The sequence below is a fragment of the Schistocerca gregaria genome, chromosome 5 (genome assembly GCF_023897955.1).
Source record: "Schistocerca gregaria isolate iqSchGreg1 chromosome 5, iqSchGreg1.2, whole genome shotgun sequence".
NCBI lineage: Eukaryota > Metazoa > Arthropoda > Insecta > Orthoptera > Acrididae > Schistocerca > Schistocerca gregaria.
This window is the reverse complement of record NC_064924.1, coordinates 324,018,660-324,034,633: the sequence shown is the minus strand read 5'-3', so window position 1 is coordinate 324,034,633 and position 15,974 is coordinate 324,018,660. Positions and strand designations below refer to the sequence as shown.

At 42.2% G+C, this 15,974-nt stretch overlaps 1 protein-coding gene across 1 annotated transcript in view; it reads right to left on the bottom strand.

Annotated features, from left to right (window-relative positions):
- Window positions 1–15,974, bottom strand: part of LOC126272291 (V-set and transmembrane domain-containing protein 2B-like) — a 656,861-nt gene that overhangs the window by 233,915 nt on the left and 406,972 nt on the right. The window contains exon 2 of the mRNA XM_049975055.1: window positions 145–230. Within this exon, the coding sequence (XP_049831012.1) occupies window positions 145–196 (52 nt within the window). The 5' untranslated portion in view covers window positions 197–230. The remainder of the gene's footprint in view (window positions 1–144; window positions 231–15,974) is intronic.

Sequence of the window (15,974 nt, the reverse complement as noted above, 5' to 3'; positions counted from 1 at the left end):
TAATTATGACACGTGGCAAAATAAGGGCGAAGAAGAAAGGTAGCGATAATGTTTAAAATATTCAACCGAGAAGTAAAACGTTTAAGGCCGAAAGAAACAGTAAGAGCAGAGGGTATTAGAAGAGAACCTGGTGGAGGCACTCACCGGCGGTGGCGACGGCGCACGCGAACAGCCACAGCAGTCCCAGCAGCAGCATGGCGGCCGCTAGCCCGTGGCCCCCATCACGCCACCTGCAACCAGGCAACCAGCAGGCGGTCAGACAACATCCACCTGTTCTACGTTGTACCATCAGTACCCTACCCACACACGTCTCAGCCAAAGGACACTTTGGTATGCTGAAGAGTACTATACTGATGAGCCAAAAACAACATGGAAACCAACTGAACAGCCTGTTATTCCACCTTTAGAACTCAATACGGCATGGGACATATTCGACAAGTCACTGGCAGTTTTCCGGATATATGTAGCACAAGATGTCCACGGGCAGTTAACGTAATTCTCGTGAAGTACGAGACGGTTGGGTTATGGGCGTGGAACTGGCGCTCATTAGAGTCTCGTTTGTGTTCCATCTGGTTCAGACCAGCCTAATTTGGTGATCAAGGCAGCAAGTGAGTTCACTATGATACTCCTGAAAGCACTCTACCGCAATACTGGACTTGTAACACTGAGAGATAAATCACTAGGTCTGGTCATCGATTGCTGGAAGATGCCATCACCGTCGGAACAGAACTGACTCTGTAGAACAATCAGTTATCCTACTGTGAGATTCCGTCACTTTCGCGAACATCAGACAGTAGACGATGCACGTTCTCCGCAGTAATATACTCTTAGTCCACAGCTATCATAGTACATTCTGTTACTACCGCAGGTGCCATGAAAGCTCTGTTTAATACCCCAGTAGCATAATACCACCGTATTTCGAGCAGCTATTCGTCTGGATAATGATGTATCCTCATATGACTATGAAACGGGTGCATAAAAAAAAGTGATCTATCCGGCTAGGTGACGTGTTTGCACTACTTAATGATCCAATATAGAAGATCCCAGGCATACTACATTCGTAATTGAAGACAGTGTTGGGTGAATGTGCGAACATGTATGTCGTCTGCCGCGGCGGCCTATGTCCAGCTATGTGCACTGAATGATGTGTCTTGGACATTTAGTTTCGCTCAGCAGTGTATTTGAAGTACCCACGTGCGGAGACAAAGAAATAGAAAGTGCTATAGTGTAGCTAAATAAAGACATCAAATCTATATGAGTAAGTATTCTTCTCAAATCACATTGAGGTTAGCTGATAAATGAAAAGTTTCGAATTTCACATACAATTATGACTGATGTAACACATTGTTGGCTTACTATGACCCCTTAAATCGTTTTTCAATGGTCGATGGTCACCTATAACTGTCAATTTTGTGCACAGTCTGTAAGCTGGATGAAATTTGTAATAATTTATCGTATCCGTCAAATGTTCTTTTTATTATGTTGTAAAGTGAGAGAGCGACTGTGGTTTATCAGCGATGTTTGATGTCAATTTCGAAGAGAACAACCCTATCGTTGAACTGTTTAAAGTAAGACGCTCTCTGCCCTATTTATTTATTCGTAACGAATCCCACTCTGGTTATACCATTTCCTGTTGCAATTGACATTAACCCCTTATCACCTGATCAGAAACTCTTTTTTTCTATGCATTTCATTTCACCGACCTCACTATGTCTGTAGTGAGTGTTTGTGTTTCCATCTGCAAATTGTATTGTACGTTACTTCTGGGGGAGTATCTGCAGACAAATTTTCCAACTGAAAAAAATCATGCACATCTACAGAACTGTAGAATCACCAAAAAGAGATAGCTACATACTCAAGCATTTGGTTTATGAATTATATGTAATGTAAAGGGCTAAAGACAGTATGAGACCTATAATAAACTTTATATTTCGATTATTTTATGGGAATGGAGCCAGGTAGAACAGTCCTAATCCTTCGTTATTTTCGTATTATCCGGATCTTTCTCTGCTGACTTCGATATTTCTAACGGACCACATTCTGCCAAAATGTTCTAACATTATGCCTTATGGGTAAATGATTAGCAAGTCTTGAATAACGGAAACGGAGTGTAACGTGTTACGTGATGAAGCTAGAGCTCAAAACATCGCTTTATAGAGAATTATGTGCCCTGTAAGAACATCGACGAGACAAAACATACGAACGCTAACTTAATAGCATCTTGTTGTACTTTTAGAACTCAACAATGCAGAAAATCCACGTGTTATGGATTCGGCAAGTCCTTGGTATACACCAGATGTCTACGCACAGATCATGGAATTCCTGTACATTTCGGGTAGCAGATGAAATAATTACATTGATCGATAAACGAAGTACAAAAATGTTCAAGGGAAGACAGGAACTGATCATTATAAATTCCTCAGGAACGAATACACAGGAAGTGCACGGCAGCCAAGGTTATATAGCTCCAGGAAAGATGTGAAGAAAGATGTGGGAAGACTGATTCGGCATACAGAAAACTCCAAACAACCTTTGAGATTAAAAGCAAGGATAGTAACATTAATGAGAATTCCACTGTTAAATCCAGAAGAACGAGTGAGCATGAGGAAGAGTGAGTGATTCCATAATGGAAACTAAAATTCAGGGTGAATGAATGTCAGTGGTAAGTTTCGCTGATAACATTGCTATCCTCAGAGGAAATGAAGAAGAATTACAGGATCTGTTGAATGGAAGGAACATTCTAATGAGTATAGGACATAGATTGAGAGTAAACAGGAAAAAAAGACAAAGTTATTGAGATGTTTCGGAAATGTGATATAGAAGAAGCTTAACATCACAACTCGTAATCAAAAAGCACACAAAGTGAAGGAATTCTGTTACCTACGCAGTAAAATAAGGCATGACGGGCGGAGGCAGCAGACTACAGAAAGCAAACTAACTCTGGCAAAAAGGACCTTCCTGGCCAGGAGAAGTCTGTTAGTAACAAACGTCGGCATTTGAAGAAGAAGAAATTTCTGAGAATGCACGATGGAGCGCATTATTGTATGATACATGATCTAAGTGAAAACCAGAACAGAAGATAATCAAAGTATTTGAGATGTGGTGCTACAGAATTATGTTGAAAATTAGGTTTACAAGTAAAGTAAGGAATGAAGAATTATCCGCAGAATCGACGAGGAAGGGGATGTAGGGAAAACATTGACTAGGAGAAAGGATAGCATAATAGGAAATGTGTTAAGACACCAGACAACGACGTCCAGAGTCCCAGAGAGAGGAGGTAAAAGCTGACGGCAAGACAGTGATTGGAATACACCCAACAAATATTTAAGGACGTAGGGCCCAAGTGCTTCTCTAAGATGATGGCATGGTGCAGTACAGGAATTCGTGGAGGAGTGCGTCCAACCAATCAGAAACCTGATGACTCGAATTAAAAACGGGGGGAAGGTTGCGCCCTGCAGCGTACCAAAGGTGCCTTCCAGGGATCTGATCATGTTAATTTGGAGACCAAGTCATCAACATCAGTTCCCAATACGCTCTCGAAGCACTCTTTTGGCCTTGTGACAAGGACAGTTATCGTGATGGAAGACGCCATTGCCATCGGAGAAGATATCAAGGCTGGATCGATACAACATTTACGAAGACAGCAGCCATTGACTAGGAACAATTCATTGCATCGAAGCTGAGGTGTGTGTCCACCACACCATATACCACCGGAACCGGCAAGCTTCCGCAAGGTGGTACATGGTTTTAGCAGCCGTTCGTCAGTATGACGGCGTATCCATCGACCAAGTAATGTGCTTCATCAGACCAGGAAACACGTTTCCATTGAGCCACAGTGCTGTCTTGATGATGTCGCACCGATGCTATCGTTGGTTCGACACAGGAACGCATGCAGCTCCATGTTCATAAGTGTGAGCAGAATGACATACTTCGAAACGTATAAGCTTATACCAGCACTGAGCTCTGTCGTCTTATTTGTCACACTTTGCCACACATCCTGCTTCACGGAGGGGCCAAGTCCTTGCCCTACTCGTTTAGTGACAAGACGTGCGTGTGCGTGTCCAGTACATAGTCACCTAACTGTGCTATCACCGTCCATCATTCACTTTACGTAGGTTCTTACGGCAAAAGCACTCCAACAACGACCAACTTGGCCGTTTGTAGGACTATCGTTGCCGGGCACTGTACCATAACAATCTGCCCATTGCCAAAGTCGTTTGCGTTTACGTATTTTCCCACTTGCAGTCCATATGATTCCTAGAGTCGATAACGATTCCTGATTCGTCTCTGCTCTATTTACATACTGTCCTTACCACGTCAGGTTCCTGTACCCCCAGCAGGCGGCATTGTCTTTCTTTGAACAGTGGACATATTGTTTTGACTCATTGGTGTAACTTCCTCTACGTGGGCGAGCACAGCAACAAGCGATGAAAGTAAATGTCGTAACGGTGGATACAGCGTTCTCTGAACTAGACGCTTTAGTATGCTGTTATGTTTTCATTAGCAGAAAATACTACACTCCTGGAAATTGAAATAAGAACACCGTGAATTCATTGTCCCAGGAAGGGGAAACTTTATTGACACATTCCTGGGGTCAGATACATCACATGATCACACTGACAGAAACACAGGCACATAGCCACAGGCAACAGAGCATGCACAATGTCGGCACTAGTACAGTGTATATCCACCTTTCTCATTAATGCAGGCTGCTATTCTCCCATGGAGACGATCGTAGAGATGCTGGATGTAGTCCTGTGGAACGGCTTGCCATGCCATTTCCACCTGGCGCCTCAGTTGGACCAAAGTTCGTGCTGGACGTGCAGACTGCGTGAGACGACGCTTCATCCAGTCCCAAACATGCTCAATGGGGGACAGATCCGGAGATCTTGCTGGCCAGGGTAGTTGACTTACACCTTCTAGAGCACGTTGGGTGGCACGGGATACATGAGGACGTGCATTGTCCTGTTGGAACAGCAAGTTACCTTGCCGGTCTAGGAATGGTAGAACGATCGGTTCGATGACGGTTTGGATGTACCGTACACTATTCAGTGTCCCCTCGACGATCACCAGAGGTGTACGGCCAGTGTAGGAGATCGCTCCCCACACCATGATCCCGGTGTTGGCCCTGTGTGCCTCGGTAGTATGCAGTCCTGATTGTGGCGCTCACCTGCACGGCGCCAAACACGCAAACGACCATAATTGGCACCAAGGCAGAAGCGACTCTCATCGCTGAAGACGACACGTCTCCATTCGTCCCTCCATTCACGCATGTCGCGACACCACTGGAGGCGGGCTGCACGATGTTGGGGCGTGAGCGGAAGACGGCCTAACGGTGTGCGGGACGGTAGCCCAGCTTCATGGAGACGGTTGCGAATGGTCCTCGCCGATACCCCAGGAGCAACAGTGTCCCTAATTTGCTGGGAAGTGGCGGTGCGGTCCCCTACGGCACTGCGTAGGATCCTACGGTCTTGGGGTGCATCCGTGCGTCGCTGCGGTCCGGTCCCAGGTCGACGGGCACGTGCACCTTCCGCCGACCACTGGCGACAACATCGATGTACTGTGGAGACTTCACGCCCCACGTGTTGAGCAATTCGGCGGTACGTCCACCCGGCCTCCCGCATGCCCACTATACGCCCTCGCTCAAAGTCCGTCAGCTGCACATACGGTTCACGTCCACGCTGTCGCGGCATGCTACCAGTGTTAAAGACTGCGATGGAGCTCCGTATGCCACGGCAAACTGGCTGACACTGACGGCGGCGGTGCACAAATGTTGCGCAGCTAGCGCCATTCGACGGCCAACACCGCGGTTCCTGGTGTATCCGCTGTGCCGTGCGTGTGATCATTGCTTGTACAGCCCTCTCGCAGTGTCCGGAGCAAGTATGGTGGGTCTGACACACCGGTGTCAATGTGTTCTTTTCTCCATTTCCAGGAGTGTATCTCGGTCTCATGGCAAAGAAGCGGTGCTCCTTAACGGCATGAAAAGTATACACACTAGCTTTGCATTTTAATGGACGTGAAGAGAAGTAACAAAACCACTATTCAAATGACATAAAATAAATAATTACACTAGCAACATCTGTCATTAAATCATACTTTATTTTGGAAGAATTTTCGACATATTATCACCCGATAAATATGAACATAAACTAACATTACTTTCCGTTCCAGAGATTTATTGTTAAAATTCAGGTTTTGAACGCATTGTTCTCATTTTCTTACGAAAGAAGAGAGTAAATTTATCTGAAAATTTTGCCTTGATTGAATAGATGAGCAACTTTGGCATAAGTTTTTTTCAGCGAAAATATTATGCTGTTTTCCGTAACTAAATTAGGAAAATGTATAGTAACCATATATTCTTACAATGATTACCAGCAACGAGAGATAATACAAACTTATATCCAAATGCCAGATGCTGCAAATTATACAGAAAATAGTTCCGTATTAAAACAATGAATTAACGCCTTCTTGGGTTGCAATGGTGTCTTCTATAAACTTTCTCTATGATGTGAAGCACAACCTAAAGTTGATAGTATTTAAACACTGGAGCAGCATATAAATTAAAGGACTTGGACATTTTTCTGTCAGAATCGTCAGCATGTGTCTGTGGGCTTTACGTGCACGGTTTTCAATATTCTCTCCCGAGAAGAAAGTTGGGTATTCGAATACATAGCCGTGCTAGTTCCGAGGAAAATCTGACAGATTTCTACAGAGGAAACAAATAAGCAGCACATAAATTAAGTCAGGATCACCTCCACCACTTTCTCAAATGGCCTTCTGAACTAGATACAATTTGACCTTATGGAAATTCCAAGCAACGACAGTAACGGACTGAAGTTAGTTATTATAGAGAAGTTGCTGAACGTCAGTTTTGTATTCGCAGCTGCAAAAGAGACAATTAAAATGTACGCAGGAGTGCATGGAGTTGGTTTGTAGAGATTAGAGGTCAGCATACTTTATTCCACTGTGTGATGAGAGTGTCGGCTGTTCAAGCAACTACACACTGTAGGCACCCATTCAGTCGTTGACAACTAGGGATAGCATTGCTCTGTTCAAAAAATGGCTCTGAGCACTATGCGACTTAACTTCTGCGCTCATCAGTCTCCTAGAACTTAGAACTACTTAAACCTAACTAACCTATGAACATCACATACATCCATGCCCGAGGTAGGATTCGAACCTGCGACCGTTGCGGTCACTCTGTTGCAGACTGTAGCGCCTAGAACCGCACGGCCACTCAGGCCGGCCGTTGTTCCGTATCCCCTATAAAAGTCCTACCGCTGTATACTGTCACCCAGTCATAAGTCTTATGCTGTCTACCGAGCGTATAACTGAGAGCTCAGATATGTTCCTTGCACTAAGTTGTCTGCTCCAAGGCACCGCCTTGAACTGAATTCCAACCAAGAGGAAATGCTTTTACGTCTACCGTTGCTAAGTCCTTGAGAGGCGGTAGTGAGTTTGCGTAGTAAGGCTCTAAAATCACTGTTATCTCTATGATTTTTGTTATTAGCCCTGTCATTCCTATATTCAGATTTGATCAATTGCAAAAAAAAAAAAAAAATTATGTGCAGGATATAATGCCCTATTTCTCGTATGGTGAGTGAAGCGTACGCCTGAAACTACCAAAGAATTAACGGGAGCCAACATTTCCCGGCATAAAACCAGACACATTGAAAAATGTTATAAGCACTCATATTATCACTTTTCCGAGAACACTGACGCATACGGTGAACGATTAGCATACAGAATGATGAGCAGGAATTATGGCGCGTTTCCTCTCATTCTTTGACGATGAAAATACAACAATTCTGAATCTTCGGCAAAGATGCCAGACGATTGGACCTCCAGCTGGTTAATAGACACACTTAATCCTGCGAACATATCGTTTGATTCCGCAATCAAAGCAATTTGTAGAAGTCATGGGAGCGGATAACATTCTACAATACTCGTATCTGAATATCGTATGTGCCATTGTCCTTAATAGCTCTGTCATAAACACACTGCCCGAGGAGCGTTGCATACCCATTAATTTCGTGGAAGCCTTTACGTTCCGCTTAATGGGGGCGCACGTCGCGGCCAAAAAACTTTCAGATAATTTGAGGCAGATTAGAAAGCTTTCACATCTCTGAAAGAGAAAAAAATGGAAGCTATTTTAACGTAGCCTCTTTATCGACAGATTACTGAAGAAGAAGAATCGGTCAGCATTCAAAACGTGACGCCGTAGAGCGACATTAATAATTAAATAGCCAGGTAAACGTAATGAGAAAGATCGAGACGGAATAACTGACGAAATACCTCTGTTGTCCTTGTAATAAAAGTACGAGGTGAAAAAGTTGTTAACGCAGTGGTATCGATATTCTCATTCCCAAAATTCATGTACTTCAAATTACCCGTGATTCCACAACGCCAAGTTTGGAAGTATTCTTTAAATGGGGTCACAGACTAATTCTTCTCCAAAACGCACCCAATAAGAACGAAATCTTTGAAGTGACCTCGATGTACCTTTGATGTTTATTATTTTTTCCTTTCCTTCCCACCGACAGTGCAACGACGTTAGAAATGGGAAATTTATACTAGGATGCGAATTAGTGAAATTTGCGTTCCTGTCAGCGCTTAGTTATGGGATAATAGTACCACTTGTTTCTCCTGGCGTTAAGTAGATGTAAGAAATGATCATCGACCATGTAAGTAATCTTCAGTACATGCACTGACGTGTAAAACTTAAGGATGAAAGTAAGCTTCACTTAGAGTGTCACTGCCACGTAACATAGTTCGATGAAACTTGATCCACACATAGAAAGTACTGCTACGCTATATTACATAAGGTAACTGAAAGAAACACATAATGATATCAATAGAGATGATACTTTTATTCAAAGGCAGTAATAACACTGAAGCCACCGCGTTTCATAATGGTCCTCTGGACATTAAAAAAGGCATAACATGGGTCTTAGTAGGGCGTGTGATCATACAGACGGCAGTGCATGTTGTGTTCTACAACGTGCTCACACGCTGGCCACATGGTAGCAAGTTCTTGTGGTATGACATTCCATCCCTCTGCCAATGAAACGGACATTTGCTGGATAGTAATTGGTGCTACAATAAGTCTCGCCAGTGCACCTCGCATGTGTCCGCGAGATATAATCGAAGAAACAGATAGGCCACTGAATTCGCCAAGAATCCTCTCGTTCCAAGAGATCCTTCATTTGCGTTTTTCGATGCGGCCGCCCGTATTCGTGAATAAAAATGAAGTCGGGACCTAAAGCACGCCTAAAATACGCGCACTGAGAAGGAGTAGAGTGTCACAATAACTTTTCCAGGGAAGTTTAACATGTTCAAAGATATGGCGGCCAGAACGCCTATATAGCACATGCTTCCACACAAAAACGATCATGTTTGACAATGCTGGACGTGCCCTCATACTGCGAGAGGTGAGAACATGTATTGCATCCACGAACACTGTCGACCATGATCATTTTAGAAGTCCATGTGTTACTGTGTTGGGATGTATAACTTTGTAGTGACGTACTGACTCTCACCAGTCAACGAGAAGAAATTACAGAAAGGTAAAGCAATAAAGAAATGGAACTGCAAAAGTCGAAAGACCAGCGGTTATTGAGAGTTTCATGGGGAATATTGGATATATTTTGACAGACACGTGGGTAAAGAAATACAATACAGGATGAACGGGTGACTTGGAGAGATGAACCAACAAATGCAGCATTAGATAAAATAGGGAAAGAAAATACAAGGCCAAGTATGAAACCGTTAATACACACGAGATATGAAACTTATTTGACGAAAGCAGAAAATACGAAGACTCAAATAAACCGCCTGAATGGAACACAAGCCTCTAAAAATGAGATAGGGAAAAGTTGCAGAGTTTCGAGAGAGGAATGGCTAGAGAAGAAAATAATGTACAATTGTAAAAGTGTGCATGGCTATGAAACAAGTAGACGCAGTGTATAGAAAAAGTAAAAAAAACAAACCTTTGCAGAACAGAGAAGCAGCTGTGTTTACATCAAATCTTCGCGTGGTACATCAATAAGAAGTACAGGAGATACAGGTAAAACGGGGAAGGAATATGCAGAAGGGTTATACAAAGGAAAGGAAAATGAAGATAGCATTGTGGAACAGGAAGTAGAAGTAGATAAGTAGATAAGATGAGTCATATGATACAAGGAGGTAAATTGACAGATCACGGAACAGCCTAACTCTAAATAAAGATCCTTAAGTAGAGGACGTGCCCTCAGAACTTAGATTCCTGGAAGACAAAACTTCTCCAGATAGTATTAATGATACATGAGACTGGCTTAATACTCTCATATTTCAAGAAGAATGAACTAATCTCTAACGCAAAGAAGCTAAGTGCTGACAACAGTATTATGAAAGCGTCAGTTTAGTAAGACAAGGTTAGGAAATATTGACACGAATTAATTTCAGAACAATTGAAATCCTGTTAGAAGTCGACACAGTGGAAAAACAGTTACCGTTTCTGAGAAATTATCTACATTTATAGCGTCTGTGGATCTAAGGGAAGTTTTCCAGAATATGTATTCGAATACTCCCTTTGAAATTCTGAATATAGCAGTTCTAAAATATAGGGAATTAATGAATATTTAGAATTGGTCTATAAAGCAGGCTGGAGGTATAAGGATCTGAGGCCTTTATAAGGAGACAACAGAATCGAGAAGGGAATGAGGCAGAGATGTATACTACCACCCAGATTATTCAACCTATCCACAAAACAAGGAAGTGAAAGAGAAATTTAGAAATCGAATGAAAGTTCACGAAGAGCAAAGAAAAAAGTTTGCCCATGATATTGTAATTTTGTCAAAGATAGCTAACGACTTTGCAATTCGGTTCACAGGAGCAGATAGCGTCTTGAATAGATTTTATAAAGCAAACATCAGTAAAAGGAACACATAGCGTCGTGGAAGGTAATCGAACTTAATCAGATGATGCTCAAAAAATTTTGTTACAAAATGAGAGAGTAACCGGGAATTATTTGAGGAAATGAGACAGTAAAGGTGGGAGGTGAGTTTTGGTCTTTTGGGAGCAAAGTAACTCACGGTGGAAGAAGTGAAGCGGAGGTAAATTACAGATTTGAAATAGCGAGAAAAAAGTTTCTGAAAGTGAGAGGTATTTATCTAATGTTAACGTAAATTTGGGAGGCCTTTATTGAAACTGTTTGTATGAAAGTGAAATGTTCCGTTAAACAGTTAAGACACAAATAGAAGCTTTTGAAATGTAATGCTGCAGAAGAACGCTGAAGATTAAAGAATAGCTCGGAAGCCTACTGAGGTGTTAATAAACCGAATCTAGGAGAAATTAATGGCATAGCATGGCTGAAGGAAAGCACCAGTTAGCAGGAAACTCCATGAGTAATTTGATTATAGAGGTAAGTGTGGGGGTTAAAATTGTCGAGGACGGGTAAGGCTAAACTTCAATGGGCAAGCTTGCGAAGACGTTAAGTTGCAGCAGTTACACATAGAAGAAGATAGTGGATGCTAACTAGCATAGAGAGATACTCAATACTACACTTAGGAACGATGATTACCACAACCACAACAGTCAGGCAACAACTGAAGTAGGGACCAAAATTGAGATGTGCATGTATGGTAGATATGTGGAGCGAAATCCCTCGACGTTTAACCACAAAATGAAGTGTTGAGAACGTGAGCTTATTCTGCTGCGAGCCCTACAATGTAGCGTGGTACCAGGTTACTTGCTTCTTTAACAATAAAAAAGATTTTGAACTGACATAGAAATTATGAACGAAATGCAAAGCGTTTGTAACTGTTAAAAAAGAATTTGACGTGCAATCGGTTGGCTCTGCTGATCGTATACCTACTAAGGCAGCAATCTGTGTTGAAATCCAAAACGAGTATACAATACGAATCTCTCACACAAGCTTACATAACAAACAACTGTCGATTTTGTAGCAGATATGTGGGATGAAAATAGACCCCATATTACCACTTCTTTTTGTTTTATTTGCGAGTAAAATTTCCGGCTGAAGCAGTGTCGCGTACCAAACAGTGTTGCAATAAAGAAATTTTCGAGTTTGTTTGTAAAATAGTCACTAAGAATCAAGTACGCACGTAGATGATTAATGTTACATGTTCGCCAATAACTGGGTGAACGGTTGTTAAAATATCGTAGGTGAGCCAACATCACCAGCAAAAAGTAGCTGTAGGACAATTGTGAAAATAATTTTTGTATCTGAATTAAGTAAAATTTTTGTGATGTTGTAAACCTGATTCGTTCGTCGATGTTTTGCGTTCCTTAGATTGCTTTTATTTCAAGTAATTTCTGTCTGTGTAGTTTCCGTTGATGGTAGTTTGGCGCCCTGGTTGATGGGGCTAATGTTTTTCCAGTTGTGACCTAGCAGAAGTTTTTCCTCGGAGTTCTTCTTTTGTGCACAGTCGGCAGTGAAAAGTGGATGCTACTTGCGGAGAAATTTCCAGCTTGGCCCTCTCAGGCAGTATTGATAGCGCCTCGGGTTGGGCGAACCTCTACATTTATCAGTGTTGGCGATGCTGTTAGGCCGAACATTCGCTATACCTGTGAGTCCCATTGTCAAGGGAAAGAATCTGCTCGAATATCGGGAGAGGAAATGGATTTAATAAATTTTGCAGCAATGCGAGATACGTTCGCTTCACCATCGGACCTCGGCCTTTTTTCAGCAGTGATGCAAATTCCACATGACGTAATCTGAGAGTATCCATCAGATGTGTTTCACTCGGTATATTTTAAGAGCCAATAAGAAAGACTCATTTTATTTCGTTATCATAAATTTCATTACGACGAAGGTTACTTTTACTACATTTCATTTATATATAGAAGGAAAAGTGACAGCTGCCAGAATCTAAAAATCAAGATGATACAAACTATTCACATTGTGCAAATCTAAAAGGAGATGATACCACATGGGAGCAAATGCTTGTCTCAAAAATTCATATATTTCATTAAAATCTCATCGTCTCTTCGTTCAACTGTTGACATTGGTATAAGATTTGTATATATTAACGTGAGACTTCTCCACTCACACTGTTTCACATACCCAACTTTTTACACACAATCATTCTTCTTCTTCCCCAAGCTGACTTCAATATATTGCTGGATTCTCACGTGTAGTCAAATAATCAAAATAATTTTCTGCTTTAACCGTGCCTCTCCTTCTGCAAGACAAAAACACCGTGATTCAGGGTACCCTGCGCCACACACCGTACGGTGGGATGTAGCCTACCTATGTAGATATAGATGTAAATGGTAATATGCATAGAACCATAATATTGCAGTTACACTGTTATGGTGGACCCTAAGTAGAGCGTAAAATATTAAGAGGATGGTAGCTATGAGGCATGTGAATTTGTTAAATAGTTGGAGCCCTATAGATCGAATCAAATTAATAAGCAGGTTACAGAAATGAGAGTCGTATGAAATTACTGAGTCGTAGATTTCTGGGGTGCATTCTGTGGATGGAGGGAAGATAAATCTTCCGCTTTCCAATCCTGCATGGGCATAGTAACCCTCCTCTTGTGATGTGTGAGAGTCTTGTATATGGCGTAGACAGCTATGAGAAGTGTTAATGGTGTTTTCTGTTTTCAATGTGTGGTGCTGATAGCTAAGAAAGAGTGAAACGCTGTGTTATAAATTATCCCAGCCTTCGAATAGATTCGAGAGTTTGCCGTGCTTAATGGCTTTATAAGGCACGTGGGACAAAAAGAAAGCTATTGATACTTTTTATTCGCAAGAAACTGACGAGAGCTTGATGCTTTATCCGAGATAACCGCTAAACGATCTTTAATTAATAGCTCTACAGAAGTTTGAATCCGTAATGCGACTGGATATAACTGGGTTGGTGCATTAGTTCGTAATGTTTTTATATACGGTTAATGAACCCAACAGATTACACGTAACGTAGGCTTTAGTCATCAATAAAATATTCTTCTTCACTATTTACATCGACTTACCAACGCTGAGGGAACTTTTAGACTATGCGACTGTAGAAATCACATGGTTTTGAGACGAAGAACTTGTCGAACCACGTTCAGAGGGCACCTTCTTCATCTTCATCTACATCCATACTCCGCAAGCCACCTGACGGTGTGTGGCGGAGGGTACCGGTTCTCCCTTCTATTCCAGTCTCGTATTGTTCGTGGAAAGAAGGATTGTCGGTATGCCTCTGTGTGGGCTCTAATCTCTCTGGTTTTATCCTAATGGTCTCTTCGCTAGATATACGTAGGAGGGAGTTTATCTATCATCTCCGTAACGCTTCTGATTGCATTTCCTTAGGATTCTTACAATGAATCTGTCTGGCATCTGCATTACCAATGATGAACTTTATATCATCATTCCATTTTAAATCACTCCCTATTCGTATTCCCAGATAATTTATGGAATTAACTTCTTCCAGTTGCTGACCTGCTATTTTGTAGCTAAATGATAAGGGATCTATCTTTCTATGTATTCGCAGCGCATTACACTTGTCTACACTGAGATTCAATTGCCGTTCCCTTCACCATGTGTCAATTCGCTAGAGATCCTCGTGCATTTCAGTATAATTTTCCATTGTTACAACCTCTCGATATACCACAGCATCATTCGCAAAAAGCTTGAGTGAACTTCCGACGTCATCCACAAGGTCATTTATGTATATTGTGAATAGCAACGGTCCTATGACACTCCCCTGCCGCACACCTGAAATGACTCTTACTTCGGAAGACTTCTCTCCATTGAGAATGACATGCTGTGTTCTGTTATCTACGAACTCTTCAATCCAATCACACAATTGGTCTGATAGTCCATATGCTCTTACTTTGTTCATTAAACGACTCTGGGGAACTGTATCGAAGTCAAGAAACACGGCATCTACTTGTGAACCCATGTCTATGGCCCTCTGAGTCTCGTGGACGAATAGCGCGAGCCTTCATTTTGAAATGAAGTTACTTGAAAGATGTTCGATGACGAGAGCAAAAGGGTACAAATGTGAAGGCGCAAAATCTGGTGAATAAGCTGGGTGCGGAATGATTTCCCAGTCCAACTCCTTTATAACCTTTCTTTTCGTTGAATTAGTAGAATGCGGGCGGGTCGTTATCATGGAGTAGTATCACTTCACGTAGTCTTCTCGGTCGTGGTTCTCGGATTTACTCTGCAAGGCGTCTCAGTTGTTGACAGTAAATGTCAGCAGTAGTGGTTACACCTCGGCGAAGAAATTTGCAGTGCACCACACCGTCGCTGTTCCACCAGTTTCATTATGTTATCTTTTGTTGATGCGTGCAGTTCTTTGAATGGGGAGTTGCTGCTTCGTCTAGGCTCAGCCCTTTCCCTTACGTTAGCGTAAAGACCAGTAACAATACAGGACGGGAATTGTAGCTGTTGTTCACGAGTCAATTAATAACCCGCAAGCAGAGATGCACATACGGCCACCAGCTGATTTTTGTGAGTTTGGTGAGGGCATGTGGTACCTATACACCCGATTTTTGATCCTTCGCCTTTGAACAACAATGTCGGAACGATGTTCGAATGATTTCGATTCATCACTTACGGCAGTTTAAATGATTGTCAGCAAATCTCGATGGTCTTCCTGAACATAGAGAGATTTCCTTAGAACAAGAAAATAATTTTTCTTCTAGGCTTTATCGAATGGCATTATCCTCATACAGGGTGCTAAAGTTGCTGGGTGCCTCCGCTGCTGTGACCCCTCTAAGCTGTGCGTGGCTTGTGTTCCCGCCATCATGTATTTTACACCCTGTTTTGAACGTACTTCCACCTCACTACGTTAATTTAAATCACTACTGCCAATGAGTTGCTGCTTTGCCTGATTGTGATCGGCGCTAGCAGTGCGAATCTATATACCCCTCTCGTAGTATCTTTGCTCCACTTTTATTCCTTCCAGGTCGTTATTTATCGTAAATCAGTTGCGGTTGCGAGTTCGGGCTTGCCAGTCAGTTGGAACGCGTCTGGAG